Source organism: Amblyomma maculatum, chromosome 7 (genome assembly GCF_055883805.1).
Source record: "Amblyomma maculatum isolate TAMU_Amacu chromosome 7, ASM5588380v1, whole genome shotgun sequence".
NCBI lineage: Eukaryota > Metazoa > Arthropoda > Arachnida > Ixodida > Ixodidae > Amblyomma > Amblyomma maculatum.
In genome coordinates, this window is record NC_139350.1 from 78,026,623 (window position 1) to 78,048,659 (window position 22,037).

The window sequence follows — 22,037 nt, forward strand, 5'->3', positions numbered from 1 at the left end:
AACCGGCATGCCTGAAGCAGTTCTGGACAAGCGTGGCCGAAGTAGCAATCCACGCGCCGGCAAGCATCTCCAGCGCCATGAAGAGGTCAATTTCCGTCGGTTGCTTCATTTCGATGTTTAGCAACATCCGCTGTATGAGCCTTCTTCGGTACGCAGACTTCACACTTTTGATAACCCCCTGGTCAAGAGGCTGGATAACGGATGTGCAGTTCGCGGGGAAAAAAATCAAGCGGATGCTCGTCAGGGCAACGTCTTCAATGTGGTGCGCACTGCAGTTGTCCAAAAAAAGACAGACAGATCTGCCCTGCTTTCGCATGTCCGTATCAAAGGCTTCCAGCCAGCTTGTGAATATTGTGCGCGTCATCCACGCTTTTTGGTTTGCAGTGTACTGGACCGGAAGCTTTCGGTTACGTTTAAAACACCGTGGAGTCTTGTTCCGGCCGATCACGAGGAGGGGACGCTTGTCAGATCCATCCATGTTTGAGCATAAAAGAATGGTGACCCGCTTTTTGCTCAGCTTGCCGCCATGGCATTTTTTTCCTTTCAGGTTTAGCGTTTTTGAAGGCAACATTTCATAGAAGAAGCCCGTTTCGTCCGCATTATAAATTTCGGAGGGCTCGTACTCGTCCATTATGCCTTCGTAACTTTTCTCCATCCAGGAAGATGCTGCTTCAGCGTCTACGCTCGCACACTCCCCCGACAACACTTTGGCGACGATGCAGTGCCGCGCTTTAAATCGACTTAGCCATCCGGCACTCGCCTTAAAGTTGTCGTGCCCCAGAATGCACGCATAGTCAATCGCCTTTGCTGCAGGAGGCTTCCGGACAAAGGCACCTTGTTCGCTCTCTTGTCCAGGAACCACTGAAATACAGCTTTGTCCACATCTTTGTAGACCGGCGCTGCCAAAGTCTTGTTCTGAGCGCGCGCGCCGTTCTGGAGTGCCGCCATGATGCCATTCCTTGATTTCAGAATCGTAGAAAGCGAGCTGCACGGGATACCGAACTCCTCCGCAATATCAGTCTTCTTCCTGCCTTTTTCAGCTTCGGCGATAATTGCAGCCGTTTCCTGCAGCGTCAAAAACTTGCGCTTCTTTACAGGAGGCGGCATGTTTCCGACAGTAAAAAAAAACAACAAAAAACACTGTACACAGGCAAGTCGCGAGCGGCACAAGGCGGATGGCGAGATCGGCGAGATAGCGTGGTCGCGTGGTCGGCGCACTAGCGAAAAGAAAAAAAAAGGAGGTTCCTTGCTCTTCCCCGGTTGGCCGGCGATGTCGTCACGTGGCGTGAAACGTCACATACATGCGTAGTGGCCAACAGACAGGCTAGCAAAAAGCCGCTTTCAGCGGGCAAAAAAAAAAAAAATGCTTTGCTATCATCATCATTACCGAACCAACCGAAAGTAAACAAAAATGGCTGCGCCGGTGCTTGTTGGCAGGTGAAATGAACGGGCTCGACTTGTCGGATGAGTGTGCTGCTGCAGTTTCGCCCATTCTATGTTCCCGACTGGCTGATGTGCCGAAAAAATGTTGCAGATCACTACCTCAAACTTTCGTTAATGCGGGACTGCTTTTTAAAAACCCTTCGCTGTTGAGAGGGGACAAATGCATTGAACCCTATGGGAGTTCGCCGGGGGCGCCAGAATTTTTCTTTGTCGCGAGAATTTCGTTCTTGAGGGCTTTCGTTATAGAGGGGTTCAACTGTATATGATATATATTGTTCCAAGAGATATTGTTGGCTTTGGTTTGAATGTGGCTTTCACTACCTTTTATTCAAAGAAACACTGCACATAGTTCTCAACATTTGCTGGTAATCTCCCTATGCATGTCATCAATGCCAACGTGCTCAGTGTGCCAGATATCGTTTCCGAATCTGATGTGGTGATTCTCGACAATGTGTTTGAATTCTTCACACCAGAGGCAGAGCAGGTTACACTGTGGCAGTTCCTAAGGCGCACCATCAAGGAAGGTGCCATCCTTCTCACTGTCCCTAGCCTCGAGGACTCGCTGAAGGAAATTCAGGTAGGTGTACACTGCTGGAAGAGTATAGAATAAGAGAAATAACTAAAGAGTGGCAAAGCAGCAGATGCCACCAAGATTATAATGTGGTGGCATTGTGCGATAGTATTTCATATGCATCTGGCTGGCATAGCAGAACCAGTGAAAACTGTGAGAACTGGTAGATGTGCCCCCTTGTGGTTCATGTTCTTTTCGCCCGTTGTACAAGCTTGGCATGAGGATTTAAAGTTTTAATGCGCGCAAGGCAACTGCACTTGCATCCACAGAAACGATTACAAATAAATGAACACTGAACCAAAACACTGTTAGACAATTCGATCACACTCACAGGGATAAGCATAGTAATGGCATTTGAGAACTAAACAGGCTTATATACAGAGAACAGCTCAAGCACACAGAAAAAACTAACAAAACAAACAAGCAGTCGGTGGCCGCACCACGGGATATGAAGCTTGTAAAAGAGATTATTGTGCAATTAAGTCCACTGCATGTGTGAAATAAGCATGCCCCTCAATGCATGCATTAAAGAAGTGGCCGACGCACAAAAAGTGAGAACACATTGACCTTTCTTGCATGTGGCTCGGTGTGGTGTGTGTAGCTCTTCTCGGATACCTTCTCAGATTGCTGAAGCAGAACCATCCAATGTCCTGATTCCCGAGCGTTGAATACTGACATGCGGTCGAGCAGACACAACAAAATCTAAAATGCCACCTGTGGCTGCCTGTGCAAAAGCCATTCATTTCCAGAACCTCGCATGTCATCAGTGAAAGGTTTCAGCTGCGTAGTGCTAGTGCTAGGCTTTACATGCAGCGATGCTCACACTAAGCTTGGTGCATGTGTTTTGCAGTGCAAAAATATACATTCTTGGTCTTGCACAGCACAACTGTCTGTACTGCAGCTCACATGGACAACAGTAACGCTTACTTCCATTTAAATAAAGGGCATGCTTGAAAGCATGCATGATATTTCATGGGTTATGGCTATGTATGTAGTATCCATACTGTCGAAATTAAGTTTAGGAGGAGGAGGTCGGAGGCAGTTATTTTGGATAGAGAGGAAAATCAAGGCGAGCAAAGGAAGGCAGGAATTCTGATCCAGGATTACTCGACGACTATATATGTTGCCAAATTCCTTGGTATTAGATGGCCCCAGGGCAGTAATTTTACACGCAAGTTGTAGCAGGTATTTTATTTATTTATATACAGATATTACTCTCACACATGCGCGACATGGCAGCAGCTGCAAAAGTTTGTGTTCCTCACCCTCTCAGGAGTGACTTTTCTGATTTATGCACGCAACACACCCTATACGTGTGCCACGTCAAACACTGTAAAAGAAGCCGACTGTACAGCTCTTGGGGTATTTTGAGGCCCATAAGAGTACTGGGTGTGTGTAATCCAGAGACACCTGCTCTGAGCAAACGTGCCACATTCCTTGTTGAATGCTGCTTGCTGTTCCTAAGGAGTGTTCAGAAAATGAAAGTGCCACTGATACGTTGCAATGAGAACTCCTTGTCACACTGCAGCTTGGAGCATTGGACTACATGTATTGCTATTAAGAGAGCAGTCATTTTTTAAATGCAGTCTCATAGTGAAAATTCGCAGATACACCACTTCAGTGGACTCAATCCCTCCACCCATTGAAGTGCCTTCAATCGATCAATTAGTGCTATACAAAGCCTGTTACGGGTCACAACTATAACAAACATACACAGAATAAATCATTTTACCTCCATCATAGCCATTCTGTCAACATAGTGCAAGTAGGATCCTGCATCCAGACTGAAAAGTTGTCAATGCATATCGATGCCATACCAACAATATATTCGGCCACGAAACTGCCATTTAGTACTGGGGGACTGCAAATATTGTCAGGCCCAATTTTTTGATGAGTTGTATTTCTACTTTTAAAAATCAACTTGTCTTGTTGAGAGAGAAGGCATTAAAACCCAAATAATGCAGCATGAGAATCAACTATATGTCCTCAAGCACCTCAACTTTGCTAAGACAAAGTCCCAGTCTACTCATTTCTCTTTCTATTCTAAGTTTTATTGTAGTTGGCACATAGTGATCAGACAGAGTAATTGGCTGCCGTTCGTCCACAATCTCGCCCATTGTTAAACCCAGTGTTGTCTACACCCCCAGTGGTGTCATAGATTTCAATATTTTTCGAGCAGTTGACTATGGATGAAGTTTTCCATTGTTGGATCATGTCCAAAATATTACAAAAGGGATTGATGCCTTTACAACTGCACTCCATTAGCATTTATCTTGGAAAATCCGAACTGCATGTTTTCTATAACCTTAGTTGCTAAGGAAATTGACAGTAGTATTCAATTCTCTCCATTGCCTTCCACTGCCATTTTTTGTACAGACTGGGATCATGGTGTTCAAGTTGGTTCAGTGGCACTACATCACGGACCCCTTGGCCTTCAGCTTTGTCATGGACCATGAGGAGCTCTCTGAAGCCTGCTCCTATGAAGTGCTGTAATGCACTTAAGCCACCATAGCCTGCATTTCAAGGGTACATTGTTTCTTGTGCACTGCTAGCAAACAAAATAACCCTTAATTCATATATATTGGCTGCCTGCTACAGAGCTAAGGTATGTCATGAGCAAAGTGGAGAAAATGAGAAACTTGCATGGCTGGACCTATTGCAGTACATTTCGTTTGCCCTCTTTTCTCCTTTGCAGTGACACAATTGACTTTGGCCCAGTACTGACGGAAATTGCATTTTGCAAACCTTAAGCACAATTATTCGCAGGGTACTAATATGTTCATCCTCTGCCAGAGGATAAATACTTATCCAAAATAAATTTTACACAATAAAAGTTGTCCTTTGATAAGATTTTATTATCAAAATTATTTAACAGCTCACATTATGCAATTCATTCATTATAAATTTTACTGCATTCGTTTGTTGCCCAAATTTATAGCATAAGTTGGTCACTGATGCCTTATTTAAGGATGGCTTTTTTTTCCACAGAGAAAAAGCATCAAAACATTCTAGCCCTTAGGTCTGTTATTGCAAGTACTAGCAGTGCATTTCCCATGGTGTCTACTATTTTTGTGAGCAAGCTGCTTAAATTCCTAGACAGTCCAAATGGATGTCTGTCAATATTTTGACATTGAATGTTGACTACTGTCAATCCTGCATGTATCAAACTTAGATATGTCAAATTATTGCTTGTATTGGGCTGTCTGAATACCCTTTTCGAAATCTCATGCAAAAGCATACAGTAAAACCTCGTTAATTTGAACTCGGTTAATTCGAACGTGTGGTTAATTCGAACTGACGCTCGGGTCCCGGCATGGCCCTATGTATTTCAATAGGAGAAAACGCCCGATAATTCGAACATGCCAGTATCTACAACGGTTAATTCGAACTAGGAGCCCGTGGCTTACACAACTCCTCGCAGACAGAAGTCGGCCCATACCGTGTACAATGCGCAGAAAGATTACTAAAGACTCAAAAAACAAAATCTTTCAAATCTGCCCGCGTGCGCGAGACGAGGTGCACACTCGACAGTCACAGCGAACATTCCGGTGCATGCTGTAGCAGGTTTTCGCTACCGGGTGCCGCCAGGCTCCATCACACCAACCATCCTCCATGACACCAACGGTCCGGCGCAAGCCGTTGCAGGTTTTGGCTGCACCGCGGTTGCTGGGTGCGCTTTTGACAAGCCTTTTTTCTTTTTGTCCTGTGGTCACGTTGTGTGTACAACACAGTTGTCGGTGTCATTCATTTGTTCGTGCTGCGGTGGTCCAAGTTTTACCGTTTTCGTTTCCTCACCGCTTTGCCAGCGATGACTCATTGATTGTGACAGCCATGGCAAACCGTGGTAAATACACGGCAAAGGACCTCAAGACGAAAATGGAGATTTTGAGTGAGGTGGAACGTGGTGTCCTATCCAAGACGGATATAGCCAAAAAGTATGACATCAAGAAGAGCACGCTGTCAACGTATCTCAGGAACAAGGAATCGATCAGTGCTGCCTTTCGTATAGACATTATGGAGCCCTCTAGCAAAAGGCTACGGACGTCGGCCCATCCCGAAGTGGAGAGTGCCGTAATGGCATGGATAAAAGAAGTTCGCAGCCGGAACATTCTGTTAAGCGGGCCCATAATTGCTGCAAAGGCTGCAGTCTTTGCCAGCCAAATGGGCATCAGCAAGTTCGGCGCATCGGAAGGCTTGCTGTCGCACTTCAAGGCGCGTCACGGGCCGACATTTAGAAACGTTTGTGGGGAGTCAGCTGAAGTCGACAAGGAAACGTGTGAACAGTGGGTCTCCAGTGAACTGAAGGAACTCCTCGCTGATTATGCGCTCGGCGATGTATTTAATGCTGACGAGACGGCGCTGTATTTCAAATTGCTCCCCAACAAGACCGTCACTTACAAAGGTGACGCTTGTGCTGGCGGAAAGCGAAGCAAAGAAAGAATCACCGTCATGATGTGCGCAAATGCGACGGGCACAGAACAGTGCCGCTTGCTGGTGATTGGCAAGGCAGAGAAGCCTTGCTGTTTTAAAGGCATCAAGACGCTTCCTGTTGATTACACCGCAAACAAAAAGTCGTGATGACACGGGAAATTTTCACTGACTGGCTGGGCAAGCTAGACAGGAAATTTGCTGCACAGAACAGGAATGTTCTCATGTTCGTGGACAACTGTACAGCTCATTGTGACGTGAGTGGACTGACAGCAATCCGCTTGGCATTTTTGCCTAAAAACACGACTTCTGTGCTCCAGCCTATGGATCTTGGAGTTATTCAGAACTTAAAAACGCTATAAAGGCGCCACCTCCTAGAGAGACTTCTTCTTTGTTTGGAGAGTGGCAAGTCGTATGACATCAATTTGCTTGGAGCTGTCCACATGCTGGCATCATCGTGGAATACCGTCAAGCCGGAAACTATAAAAAATTGTTTCTGCAAGTGTGGCTTTGGTGATGCCCCAGAAGCATGCAGCGCAGAGGTAGCGGAGGCTTCGTCTGATAATGACTCCGTCATGTTCGACCATGGCTATGCGGCTTTGTCGAAGGGTGTCGCCTTTGAAGCCTACGTTAACGTTGACAACGGTGTGGAGACATCTGGGCCCTTGAATGATGAGGATATAATAGCAGCTGCATGTGCTCCACAGGGCTCACAGGTGGCGAACACGGCTGAAAGCGATGAAGAGTCCGACAAAGGCGACGATCTGGTGCCACCTTCTAGTGCATGTGAAGTAGCGTCGGGTCTCGATCTCGCTGCACGATACTTCTCTGCCGATGAGAATTCGGATCCTGCGCAGTCGATACTTGTGGAGTCGCGGCTCAAGAAACGCAAGCAAACGCACATTACCGATTATTTTTCCGTGTAAATAAACATGTTTTGAAGCTCGCTACTCACACGAATGCATTCCGGTTCTTGTTTGCAGCGTATGACTGACTGATTAGTCCCGTTCATTCGCCGTTGTGGCTCGATTGCAAAAATTGTCGGAATCGCCCCCCGTAAACGTGCAGTAGCGCCTAGCCCTCTTTACTCATGGTAAACATGTGGGCTCGGCCAGCACGGTGGGCCACGATGGCGCTCATTCCAGTGCCCAACTGTTAATTCGAACTCCGCTTAATTCGAACAATTTTCTCTGCCCCTTCGAGTTTGAATTAACGAGCTTTTACTGTATGTTGTTCAGGTTTATCAAACTCCCATTAACACAACATGAGATATATTGAACTATGCTGACTGAAAATGGCAGTGGCTTTGCTGAAAGCAACACCAAAAATCAACTGTATCCAATTTTAATTTAGATATTGTTGCATTTAGAATGTATCAGCAACAGAATTCGACCCCTTATGATCAGTAATGGCTTCTTCCAAAGCACCACCTGCGGCAGCGATGTGAGCCCAAACGTGGCACGTGGTGCGAGCCTGGAACCCACGGCCCTCGAAGTGTGGTTGCATCATATATACACTTCTTCGTTACAAAGAAGCTAATTATTGGTATATCGAACTATTTCACGATCCCCTTAGTGCTCAATATATATATCTGGATTTGACAGCGTACACATTGTTTACATTATTTGCCAATGACAAAGGCATCATAAGGTGCAAGACAGTGCAGAACATGTTGGCTTGCTGCGTTTGGCTACGCACAAACAATGGTATGTTAAACCAGGTGCAAATGAAGTGAAGCCGGCATTCTTGTATTCCATGCTCAATCTGAAGGAGGCAGCATGATGGTAGCCATGCAACATGCAGTGTGCAATAATACCTTGTGTGAGCCACTTTTTGTTCGAATATAGTGCAAAGTATCTGTGATGCTGTTTTTCAGCTATATTTCACTGAAATTAGCCTGATGTTTTTTCAAGTCTTTCACAGGCATGCCCGAAGATTATAGCATTATAAGTGAAAGCACCCTGGAGACAACCAGGCATGCAACATCACTGCCCTTCACTGGTACTGCAGCTGCTTTTACACTTTGAAGTTTTTTTTTTTTCAGAAGCCTAGTAATATGTGTGTGCAAAATAATCATGAAAGTTTTTTTTTGTCACAATATGTACTGCAATCATCTTGCGACCTCTAGTGCCTTGTCCTTATGCACTGCGATGCAATCCACAAAACTTACACCATAAGCATTCTGAAGCAAAAAAATGTGCTTTTGTAATATCAGTTTAGACAGCCTGGCTTTTATTCATGGCAATCTGCTCACAATTAAAAAAATGTTTGAATATAGGCATGTACATGGTCACCATAGTGGGAGTTCTTGTCTCTGACATTTTTAATGCATTTCTTGTCTTGTGAGTGGTGTGGACAGGAATTGTAGACAGAGTGTATTGGCAGAGCGTGTTTGCACGAACAGTCAACAGATAAAAAGTGCTAATAAGACTGGGTTTCAAACCCGGGCCAGAACAAAAAGATCAAACTATACTATTGTCGCAGTCATTACATCCCATGTAAAACTAACACACTCTCATGCTGTGCAGTAAACATTGTTTTCATCAAGTTCAAACTGCAATACATGCTCGTGCCGTACACTGCATAGAGTGCCTATCTGAAGAAAACTTAATGCTGTATAAAATTGCTACAATGGGTCCATTTTCACCAGATATTGAATGTTACATTCAACTTTTTTATTTTTGGTTATTCATGAAGGTACACTGTACATTAACGGAGTAAACGAGGAGGCCGGTAAATTCATTCATGTTTTTACACCTGACTCTCCTGAAGCTAACAGGTTAATTTTAAGTATTTCTCAGTAACTTGACAATGCTTGTATGTTTCCCCATTCGAGTCTCCTCTGAATACAAGTTGGCCGATTTGCAACATTTGCAGTCCTAGCTTACAGAAACAAAATTAAAAAAAATCTTGAAGTAGGTCAATCTTCCTTGCTCCAGAGCCATAGAAAAGGCTAAGGATGATGTGTTCGGCCTGGTGGGACTATGGGGCATTGCACACTACAGTTTTTCTGACATGGCCCACAAAGATGTGACAACCAGCCAGCACAGCAATCCTAACAGAAATGGTTTCTTCTGTGCATGTTCTGCAAGAAGTATGTGTTTGAGGGTGAAGTTAAACTATTGTGCCATGATGGCGTGTAAGCAATGCTAACAAATCCTCTGAAATACTGAAATTAAAGCTGCAAGGCATACAGCGTATTTTATGTTTCCCAGATTCAGTTCTTGTCGATACCTATGCATGACTTCACTCTTTTGTGATAACCTGCTTATCTAGATCTCTGAATTTGAATCTGATGTAGCAGTTTTGGAGACCTTTAGATGATGCCTTGGATGCTATCAAGGTCTATTGCAATGACATAATGCTGTTGCTTGTGTATACAATGAGTAACTGCCATTGTCTTATTGTATGCACACCAGTTTGTACATTTCTTTCCTGAATGATCTAAAGCTAATAAATTGGATTTGTTGAGAATGTTAACAACATACTGCAGTGCAAGAGATTTTCAGCAAAGCTGCACGTATGTGAAATTTGTCTCTATTCAGCAGTGTACATCGACGATCAGACCACAGTATGCTACACTGTTGCAACAGCAAGGCAATGTATATGTGAACATGCTTTGAGGAAATAAATAAATAAATAGTATGCATATGAAATTTAAAAAAACTTGCCTTATGTTCTAAGGTACGTGTCCATCTCATGTAGGTACTGGAGATGAAAATTTTATGCTATGTTGTATATGGGTATGAGAAGACAGCCATAGTAACTTGCAACCTACTGCTTAACAAGCTTGTGTGTGGGTGGCTTATCTTCAGGTTTAGCTGAACACTAAATGGCTGATGTCACTAACAAAAGGAGCAACACATATTTTTCCTTAAAAAAATATCAGTGAAACAAACACTTTATGTTGGTGTACGATGGTAATGTACAGTGGGCTTTGTTTTATTTTGAAATCAGTAAGGGTATGTGCTATATACAAGAACTTCTGTACGGAGTGTGTTAGCACGTCGACTTTCTCCGTAAGGTGACCTTTCCTTTCAGAAGCTAGGAGAGGTGGATCTTGACCTTGCCATTGTCACTGGTCTTCTTTACCCAAAGCTGTGTGGAAAGAACAAAAAAAAATACCTCATTTAATATAATCTACAAAGATGCCCTAACAAACCTAGCTGTGCAGATGACCTAACATAGCATCAACTGCTCAGCAATGTTTGTATCTGAGCTGTTTGGTTTGTTTTTTAAGCAAGGGCGAGACAGGCACTTGTGGCACTAAGACTGCCTAGTGACACAAAGAATATCTTCAACAATTCCTTGTGCGCACTGTCAAGCTTTTCTGATAAATATTTATTAAATATTAAATAATAATCCCTTCTTGGGAATGACAATCTGGAATCGGTCACGTAGGAAAAGGAAGGATAGGCAAGCATCTAATTTCTGATGTGCCTATTCCCAAAATGCCCCCCAAAAATCTGCTCATATCTTTTGAATCCACACAGACAGACTAGCCTCACTGACAGCTGCAAGAGAAAAGGAGATGGAGTTGCAGTCTACACGTGGAAAAGCGTACTTCAAGGAAACATTAGCATTTCCATTCGTAGAACAGCTTGCCATCCTCTATCCTCGCTTCAGTTGCGTGTGTGCCATGATTCATATTTCCATACTCTTTATCTGTGCAAACAAGCATCAAAATGCGGTTATATGTACCAGGCAAAAACAGCTCGGAAGGCTACAACCTGTCTGAATTGAACTTACAGTCTATTTTCTTGCTGACTGATGGTGTTTTTCCCTGTGAAAAAAAAACAAACATTATAATGTGAGGATTCTTTGTTTTCTGTCAATAAAGAGCAAATGCTCTGCTCAACCATCTAAGTCGCAGCCTAAAAGTCGTACTATGCTCTACTTTTAATAAAAGCAAGGCTTGTAGCAAAGAACAAAATGTTCATGAACCAGGAATTGGTAGCCACAGTTAAGCCTCATATTTGTGCACCTGGGGGTCATAATCTTGCATAGAAGTTTTTAAGAAAATACTGAACTAGTTTCCCTCTAGCATAAACATTCTTATCAGCTTCAGTTTACTTCAATGGAATCCCATCGCAACTCTCATCGACTAGAGTGTCTTGTATAACAGTGAGGAACGGTGGATGCTACCATGGTCCGTATTAGCACCCACGTGCTTCAAGCTCCACATTAGTATTAGCATAAGGCTGTCATGGGGCATCATTAGCAGGAAAACCTCTCTACAAGCATTGGCACAACTAAGTACATACATTGCTGAAAAAAAGAAAAAGCAGGTACCTCGTTCAATATCTTTAGGTCATCCAGTATTTCACCTTCATCGAGAAGGAGATTCAGCTGGGGTGGCAGTCTTAAGGAATAAACTCAACCTTTGCACATGGTTTCAAAAGGACATACCTTTTGCAGTGTTCAAAAGTCGCACATACATCACAAAAGAAGTCTACAGTATCAATAGTCGGGTACAACTGTACAACTTAACTGCAAATACCCCTCAAAGGAGGTCCTCTTTCCAATGGCATTTACCACGATGGCCATGGCATTACGGTCAATCCCATTCAAATGGGCATGCCTGCTATTCGTCAGCGATTTCATGCCAAAGGCTTAACCGCCATGTCGTGAGAACCAATCAATGCCATTGGTTGGAGGGCTTCCCATGAAGGGTATTTGCCACTGCATTCTTTTATTGTACCCAACTAGAGTATTTCTATTCATTGAAACCATAAACAGAATGCAAGACTTCCAAAACATCAAAGGATATGAGGTGAGGTCTTTCGCCTTTTCTCAAGCGTAGGCAGTGGGTCATTTGGTGTTCTCTGTGGTTTGCTAGTTGTCACAGACTTCACCTTCATGGGATCTGTGCACCATGGCAAGCTGGAACCTTAAAGAAATGACCAGCGCTACTGACAGCAAAAAATAACTGGCAACTAGAAAACCTAGAACTAGGAAAGCAGATATGCACTGCATTTGATAAAATGGATCAGATCCTGCCGCATTTGCATGAATACTAAGAAAGCAGTCATGCATCCGTGTGCTGCGCAATGTCAAGATTCTCAGATGGTTGAAACTGTTCCATGGCCCTCCACTACAGCTCCTCAGTCTCTTTCCACTTTCACTCCCACCTTCCTCACTTCATTCAGGTTTCTGCAGTACAAGTGTGACAGATGCCTTTCCTTTCCCCAGGTCCAATTATTCTATTCTTTTTCAAAACAGTTGGCTGATATATGCAGTATTTATATTATATATATATATATATATATATATATATATATAAATACTGCCTTTATCAGTTTGCATCAGATCTTGTAATGTAGTTCCTGTTTTGGTGTAAATGCCACAGCAAGATTGGCAGCAAAACACGTGTAGTTATCATGCTAGACAACTGAACTACAGTACACATATACACATCAATTTAAAGACAATGCATCAGACCAAGAAAGCATGACGTGAACCAACATGCAAGCCAAAATGCTGCGGGTGAGGCTCATTGAAACGCAAATGCTTTTGCAACCTGCCTTTCCTACTAGGGCCTACAAAGAAGGCATACCTTGTATAAGTCGCACCCTAATGAAACAAATGCTAGCCTTTCCGTAAATGCATGAGCGAACAAACATGTGCAAGTAACGAGCATTACAAGATAGGAAACATACTGTTAGTCGAGCAAGCAGTGCAAACAAACCAGGCGAGCATGCAGAACCATGAATAATTATGTACGAGACACATGCGCACCACAATTCACACAGGTGTGGATTTACTGCCATAATTTACACAAGCAAGTGCTTCAAAATGAGCCAAATTTATGGCAACAGAAATCAAGATTAAGACTTTTTGAGATATTTTACTGTATATAATACTTGTGCATGTAAAATGGGCTATCATAAGGTTTCAAGACAAGAATCGAGAGGATATGTTTCTAGTAATTTATGCCTAAAGAGTGGATTTTGGTCTCGCTAAGTATGCCTAAGCAGTTAAAGAATCCCAGGTGGTCGAGATTTCCGGAGTCCTCCACTACGGCGTCTCTCATAGCCTGAGTCGCTTTGGGATGTTAAACCCCACAAACCATCCAAGTATGCCTAAGCATGGTTTGGCCACCCTGCTTCAAGCATTTTGATTTAGGTGACCTCCACATCCTACATAATTAAAGGGAAAAAAAGCACAACCTTTGGCTTGCCAAGTTTCACCAATATTGGAACAAACAATGCAGGCAGGAGGCATATTTCACTTCTACACTCATGATCCAGCTTACCAGCATTGCACAACCTGAAGCAAATTCGCACAATGGGTTTTTCACTCTTGCATGCCAGTCTCGCTATTCAATTTAAAAAAATATGATATTCAAAAATACTGGATGAAATCGTGCTGCTTTCATTCAGTCCCAATATTCTTCAGCTTTGGTGTTCTTTTTGTTTAGTGCACTTGTATATTTCTGGCATGTGCACAAGTCTTTTTTTCTTAAAACAGGCCCTAAAAGGACCCTAACACAATATTTATGGTAATATCATAATGCAGAAAACATCTTGCACATGGCCTTTGCAAGCATTTTAGCCAAGTGTAAGAGCTCTGTGTGGACCCAATAATTTAAAAATATTTATGAAGACTGCTCCTGGCAACCTTCTTCAGACGGCATTCTTAGTGCAGAAAAACACATGCACACGAGAGAAAAGGAAGGACACGGGACATGCGCTACTACATCTCGTTTATTGCACTGAAAAGGCCTGCAATATATAGCAATGACCAATCGTGTAGATCAACCAACCACGCCCCCCTTCATCGAAACCGCTCAAGAAATCGCATTTCTGCTCCCAACAAAGCGACAGACGTGTCACTACTGCTTGAAGCATTTCATATAAGAAAGAGGGGGGTAGGGGTGTGTTAGTGACACATCTGTTGCTCTGTTGGGGTAGAACTGCGATTTCTTGAGTGGTTTCAGTGAAGGGGGCGTGGTTGGTTGGTCTACGTATGTGTGGTCATTGCTATATATTGCAGGTCTTTTCAGTGCAATAAACGAGATGTAGTACCGCCTGACCCGTGTCCTTCCTTTTCTCTCGTGTGCGTGTGTGTTTTTCTGCGCTAAGAATGTCGTCAGAAGCTGAGAGCGATCTAGCCAGTCTACAAGTTTTTTTAATCCTGGCAACCACTCGCAACTAGCTGGGGCGTCGCATAACTGCGAGTTCAAAGGAGTTTGTAGCCATCTCCTTCTCGTTAACATCAACTAGGCTTTTTAGCTATTCCCTCATTGGTTGTACTCAAGTTATGTGGGTGGGTCAGGGTTCAGTGGGCACCGCCAAGACTTCGTTTTTTTTTTCTAGCGGGCTGGTGTGAGCTGAGTTCATGGGGAAGAGAAGGACCATCACTTTCCATCAGCAATATCTGGCATTAGCTAAGGTAGCTTAAAACATTTTGTGTTGCTGAGTGGACTGATGGAATACTGATGGCTCGTGCACGTTGTCTACTTTTGGTTAAGAGCTTTTCATAACTCTCTTTAGGCACGCACTTGACAGTGGCACAAAACCTTTATATAGAGGGTGGTCAATACTTCAGTCTCGAGAAGCTGCATCAGTTTCACAAAGATGTAGAGAGATCTTATCTGACTTGCCTTCGCGCTCCTCCGGCATGCAAAAAGCAGCTGCGGCACAATGACAAAACACAGTGTACGAAGACACACTGTGCTTACTTGCAATGGCTTTATCAAGAATTGCGCAACTATTCATATGTGCTGCGTTGCCACAACAAAAGACGTGTGTTTTAGTAGGAACTATGTTAAAGTAAGTTGTTTTTTGAAAGTAAGTCAGAAAGCTCATTGCGCAGCTACTTCGAAGTGTTATTTCTCATGAGCACCTATCCTGACTCTTTCCAAATGAAAAGCACTTATCTGAGCACCCCATCTCTCAGCCTTCCAACAAAAATAACAGAACTTGCTTACCCTCATTGCTGATGATTACATTAATGTATTTAGATGTTGCAGCAATGCAGCTCGTACAATTACTAGAGCATTTCAATAAAGTTGCTAGAAGCTAAAGCTGCACATGTCCTTCTCGCCTGTCGTCCATTATCTGTTGGTGTACTACAGCTTTGAATAATGAACCAAAAAGCCCCAGTTTTGACATTATCATCCAGGATGTTCGCCTACAACAGTATATATATCATAGGTGATCAGTCGCAGTGTGCCAAAAGCTTGCAGAAAGGTAAGCCTACCTCCAGTGAGCTTTATAGTGCTCTGCTCGGATTCTAGCTTGCGTCTCTTCTTTTGGAGGTCCATGATGAGCGATTTCCGCAGATCTCTTTTTTTGTAATTAAATTCCCGGACAGCCGCCTTCTTTTCATGGGTGTATTCCCGCTCCACACGGTCAACCTGAAAAGCATGGGAATGCCATATCTGAGAGAGCACGTTGAAAGAAACAAGAATTAAAAAGTTGCGGGCAACATACAGATGTGCAATTTATTGATTTGTATGACGCAATCTTAAATAGGCTGCTATAAGAGTCACTTTCAAGTCTGATTCTGCACAAAGTGCTGCATGCAAAAGGGTTCCCATTGTTTTTGGAGATGTGCATGCAAAGATGACCTGTAACCATGAAACAATAACTATTAAGACTTAGCTGCAGTTACTGCCACAAAATTGCATGGCTCAGACGGGAATGACTGGTCGGTTTTAGTTCTGCAAATTAAATGTCTTTTTTTTTTTTATTCCACAAGCTGTATCTTGACCTTATCCTCAGTCTGTCGTGGCGTTTTCTAGCTCTCGTCTAGCTATTTCAGATTTCTCAAGAGCAGGAAACAGCACAGAAAACTTTCCCATTTTTTGCACTTCAGTTGGAAAAGAAAGAGCCACTGACAACTTAGACGTGCACAGCATTTTGCTAGTGCCCCTGTGTGGTTTTCTTGCAGTTTTAGTCTCGCGCAGTGCAGCTGTGCAAAGAACATAATGGCTAGCACCACACTGCAGCTTTATAGGTAAGCAGGCAGACATGAAGGCAGCAGCACCACCCATTCACTTGTGCAGTGCCTTTCTGGTACTCAGTGCATGTTAAGGTACCCTAGGTGTTTGTAGTTTTCGAAACCCTCTACTATGGCATAGCCGGTGTCGTTTTGGGACGTTAAAACCTACAAAACCAAAACCAAATCTTTCCTGTGTTGCACGAAGTGCATTTAAAAGGCTGGCCAAGACTTCCCTCACTGAGCAGTCCTTTCAATGCCTCGCTCTTTGCATTTGCTGCATGTGTCTTTCGTAACACCCTTGTGACAATGCTATGAGCAACTAAAGAAAAGCAGTAGGCCTACTATGACTGGCTAAATAGAGCAAACATGACTATGTGATCTTTCTTTTTTGGGCTGGCTGGAAACAGAACACACTCTTCAGCAAAAGAGAAATCACAATTTGAAGAGAATGGCTTCTTTCTCCGCTAACCGCTCCCCATGAATGCAAGTGAGTAGTGACAAGCACCTCATGAGACTGGAAGACTTCGTTCATGAGGCGTCGCTCCTGATAGAGCTGCTCAATCTTGCGCAGCCGCTCGAGGTACTCGGGGTGACTTCCTTCCTCTAGCTGTGCCAGCTGCTTTTTCAGCGTGGCGAGCTTGTCCCTGTACATTCCATGGAGAGCAAAGTAAGTGGTATGGCATACTTTTGACTTTATAAAGAAACCGCTAGTCATTGACTAACTCGTTAAATGGGCTATAAAAAGTGAATGCAATGTTGTGGTTTCTGAGGCATGCCACTTGGAAGGCTGCAGATCAGTTTTGACAGGGAGGGATTGCCGCATATTTACTGAAATGCAGCCGAAGGATATAATCAGCATGACAGGCAAAGAACAGCTGGGTAGGCTGAACAATTACATTCATGACAGTTTTCAACATTGCATGTAGCTTTAATTGGAGATCCCTTCAATTCCCTGTGCTTCTCAAACTAGCTTAGGCACTGCTTAACTATGCCACTCATTTCAACTGCGCAAACTCACACTGGTTGAGTGCAGGTTTCACACAGACAACTTTCAGCAATGCCTCCACATGTGAAAATGGAGACATTATTACACTTGTTTGTGTGAATGCGGAAACAACCCCTTCAGCTAAAACAGGAGCAGTTGAATAAAATGACCCCTCATCTAAAAATATACATGCTGGTACACTCAAAATGAAATATTGTTCTAGCTTGGGCCCGAGGCAGGGCTCCGGAGTAATGTAGCAGATGCTAGTAGACTGAATGTGGAACCAACCAAACTGTTTTCATTCTATCAGTTGCTTCTACTGGCCTGTATTTACAGGCTAGTAGGAGAAACTGCGTGAAGGTTTCTATCTTTCTGTCTGCATCCATCACCACGTGGATACTCTCAAGTGCAGATAGCAATATTATTTTACATAGAGATACCAAAGCTGCCTTATTAAAACAAGGACAATGTCAAATTAAGGGCACCAAAACATTCTACTGTTGAGCATTCCACTAGGTTGTGCAATCCTGAAGGTAGACACCAGAACATAAGGCATCATAAACACAAGCAAGCAAAGAAAAAGACATATACAAGTGGGAGAACATGGACAGAGACAGCATCACAACCAGCACATTAAACGCGGTGTCCAGAAAAATTTAGAAGAGCACGCCAATGAAAAAGCAAAATCCATTTAAGACCGGCCATACATTTATATTTCATTTCAGTGACCACATATAACTCTTGGATGCTGTTCGTGTGAGAAAAAAACAGACATTAGACAGTGCATCCGGTGTATATGAATTAAGCAGCGAAGAATTTAAATAAAATGGAGAGAACGAAAACAATCGCCGGAATACTTTCTGCAAAGAACTGCCTGTCATGTGTGCGAGTTATCGGCCGATTGTAAATCGGGGCTTATATGTTTGGTCCACGTGACGAGCTGCTGAACCAATGCGCCGATGACGACGAAGCCAACGAAGCAGACATCTCCGAACCACCTACGCCGGCGCTGCTTCCCCCCTGCGAATACCACGTCCACTGCACTACCAACTACCAAGCGCTACCAAACAACCAACCGCTAAATTTTCCAGGCGGTGATGCTCTATTAGGAATAAATGCTGCCGCCAAACACCCACCACGTAAGTAGTGAAACAGGCCCTCAATCTTGGAGTTAATGCTGACCGCGGCTAAACACACGAAGCGCTGCCGCCAGATGCGATCGCTAGCAGCTGATTCGTCTGAGTTGCCAGACATCAAACTCCAGTACGAAAAAACGCGCCGCTGTCATCATACACCCACTCAGAGCAGACAACATGACTCTTGACAACCAGACAACACACTGGAGCTCGTGTTTTTCTGGTTGTCAAGAGCCATGCTATCAAGAACCATGCTTAGTAACTTAAATTGTATTGCCCAGTTATTACAGAGCAAACTCACTGTTTCATGATCTCCTCTTCATGTTGCATGACCATGTCCGTCTCGCTTGCATCTTCGGTATCTGCACAGGGCGAGCGATCGACAATTTGAACCACGACCTTATAGAGTACGTTGTGATTTGAACAAACCGCTATGAGTACACCACGGTCCACCGACTCCATCAACCTAACCAAGCAGCCAGCGAAAAACAGTAGCCCCTGCCGCCGCTAGCACCAATTCTCCTGTTCAAATGAAGATTACCGGAGTTCTGGGCCGTACAACACTGCTCGCTTCTTTTCCCTCAGCAAGTCTAGAGGATATTCCTGTAAGTTTATAATAGGACATCCCACTCCCATTAAACCTGCCAAGGAACCACAAACAGCCGAGCGACGATAAGCTAAGTCCGGCGCGAAAAAAGGTGCACAAGAGATGATACCGTCGGTCTGTGCCCTTCGAAACGGCATTCTCTCTAACTGCTGCCCGGCTCCCGATCTCTGTGGCGCCACTTTTCGTAACCTGGCTTCCTTGACCACGTCCCGACTCCGCCTTCAGAACCTTCTGAAGCACGCGCCTAGCTCCGCCTTGCACTGGCTGTTCCTCTGGAGCTAAAAGACGCGTGGAGTGAACGAGCACTTCACTGCAAGAAAGAGAAGAAGACTAAAGCGCGTGTGCACTAGCGCATGTTCTCTAGCCCACCTTCGTCCGAATCTTCGTCGTCGTGATCCAGAAAGTCATCGCAGTCGATGCTGTTGTCATTGTTGCAATCGACGTCGTTCTCGCCATCTTTATTTATGGATGCGAAGTCTGCCAGGTCTTGCATATACATCATAAAAACGAGATCCCTCAGGGTTTCTTTTTTCTTCACAAGCAGAAACAACCCGTGGCGCACGAAAAACGAAAACGCAAGTGAAGAAGAAAAAGCAAGCTACCTCGCCCGAGGCAGTTAGGGTTGAGAATGCTGATGATCGGTTCAGCCACCATGGGCGCTAAAGCATCATGGGCCGGAGAGCTACCGACTGCAGAACTGCAACTTTTGGGCAAAATTAATGCAAAGATAAACGTTGTTTTACTGTAAACAATGCTTTATCATTTAATTCTGTGAATATAAATTGCAAAAAAAAACAGAGAAACAGCCCCATAGAGTTCCTCACACTAACTAGAGGGAAAGCTGAGGGCGCTGCACTTCAGCCACCATGGGCGCGCTAAGAATCATGGGCCGGTGTGCTACTTGTTGCGGGACAGTCGGTTTTTCTCGGGCACGTGGAGTGGCGTTACTGCGATGTTTCTTTTTCGTCATCATCATCATCTGAAGGTGCGTACATTGACCGCGAAAGCCATAGTAGCGAAGGCGCAAAAGCAGACGTCGCCAATAAATGGTTTCTGTTTCCCGAAATGCCACTAAAAACTTCCTTAAGTGATGGCACAACGATAAATATTTTCATAACATTTTTTTATTTCAAAGTTTGTCTATTAAGTGAGAAATATTGGTATTTGTGCTGCTCAAAACTAAGCCAATAGGAGAAAGGGCCATCGCTTATATTCGATAAATCTCACACTGGCATTCTGTTTCTCTCTCTTTTTGTAATTTATTGTCACAATATTCAATCTTAGGACATTATTTACGGTAGAACAACGTTTATGTTTGCATTAGTTTTTGCCAAAAGTTGTAGTTCTGCACTCGGTAGCTCACCGGCCCATGATGCTTTGAGCGCCCATGGTGGTTGAACTGGCCGTCTGGAAACTCCATGTAAACGCCCATAGACGGCAGCACAGTTTTCCCTCTAGGTAAGAGTACGGTGGCTAGATGGGTAGGTGTGTCGACCTGCAGGGCACAAGCGTAGTTCCGCGTGCCTCCGCTTCATGACGACGAAACTGGCGCTGCTGTTCTCCGCCCGGTGCTCACCGGCGGATCGTCTGCTACTTGTCGCAATCGCATCGCGCGTTTTGTTAACCTCATTTTTGTTTAAAAAACATTACTTATTACTTGCGTTATCAGTCAAAATAGTAGCTGAAACTGAGACTTTTGCGGTCTGGCATTGAAACAATAAACAGACGACACTAGCTACCTGTTTTCTCGTCTGTTTGCTGTCTGTCATCGTCCACATGCAAGCGCCGTAGCGGAGCAGGCGCTGAGTTTTTTGTGAGAAGTGATCGGAATGAAGACCAAAAAGGACACAACTTGTTTCGCACCCTTCTGCAAATTCGGCTACAAGTCATCGAGAAAAGGACTGAAAGTCTCGCTGTTTTCGGCGCCGCGGGATCCCGAACTGTTCAAAGTGTGGGAGCTTGCTCTTCATCGTGCCGACAAGAGGTTGCAGCCACACTCCGTTGTGTGTGAGCGGCATTTTGACCAAGAGTGTATCGAACGGGGTTACAAATATATGATAGAAGGCAACGTTGTTAGCCTCCCACGTTCTCACCCACGGTTGACGAAAGATGCCGTGCCTTCTGCCCTGCCCGATGCTCCTGCTTACCTGTCAAGAAAGGTGACCGCGAAAGGAAAGACGAAGAATTCCACAGGCTGCCGCCCAACCAAGGCTGCCAGAAATGACAGCCACGCCCTTGAGACAGTGCCGGACGATCCAGTACCTTCAAGCTCCAGTGAAGGTATCTCTACGTCTGTAACCGAAGTGTCACCTCGTCCGGTTGACATTGACTTCACTACCTGCACGGCATCCCACAGCGGCTGGACACATCGCTCTATTGAAGATTCTGGCGCATCTGCGTTCTCGACTTGCAGAAAAAGCGGACAGAGCATCGTTCTGGTGAAAGTAATACTCCTGGAGCACTGTGCGTCAAAACTGCGAGCCACCGTGTCCGTGCAAGGCGCCGTAACACAGAAGCTGGATTTGGAAACTCGTGAACAGGTTGGGGACCTTTTGGCTGACGTGGATGCCATGATTCCATGTCAGGGCATAAAATGCACTGACAACTTGACTCCGTCTTCGCGAAATCCAAGAATATAAGGATCCACGGAAACACAACATTCAGCTCCAAATGCGTCGGCATCGCCACAAGTCAAGGAGACTCCAGTTTGCATTGCCGATACGCAAAAAAGCAGCTCCTAAATCAGCTGTCGTACAAAAGAACAAAGGACCGGAGGTCGAGGGAGCGCGAAAAGAAGAGAAAGCTTGTAACCGCAAAGTTCAAGAGACTGAAGCGAAATATGTTTACTCTTGAGACAAACTGGAAGAGATGAGGAGGAAGAACTCAAAACTAGAAAGCTGCGCGCTCATGTCAAAAATA

At 44.3% G+C, this 22,037-nt stretch overlaps 1 protein-coding gene and 1 pseudogene across 1 annotated transcript; one reads left to right on the forward strand and one right to left on the reverse strand.

Moving 5' to 3' along the window:
- The first annotated feature begins 1,819 nt into the window (after window positions 1-1,819).
- On the forward strand, window positions 1,820-6,594 carry LOC146183694 (uncharacterized). Its single transcript, XM_084608403.1, has 2 exons — window positions 1,820-2,020; window positions 4,391-6,594. Exons 1-2 carry the CDS (start codon window positions 1,820-1,822, stop codon window positions 4,505-4,507), a joined length of 318 nt encoding a protein of 105 aa, XP_084464529.1. The 3' UTR covers window positions 4,508-6,594.
- Window positions 6,595-10,441: 3,847 nt separating this feature from the next.
- On the reverse strand, window positions 10,442-19,617 carry LOC146183695 (sin3 histone deacetylase corepressor complex component SDS3-like; annotated as a pseudogene).
- Between the last annotated feature and the right edge of the window lie 2,420 nt (window positions 19,618-22,037).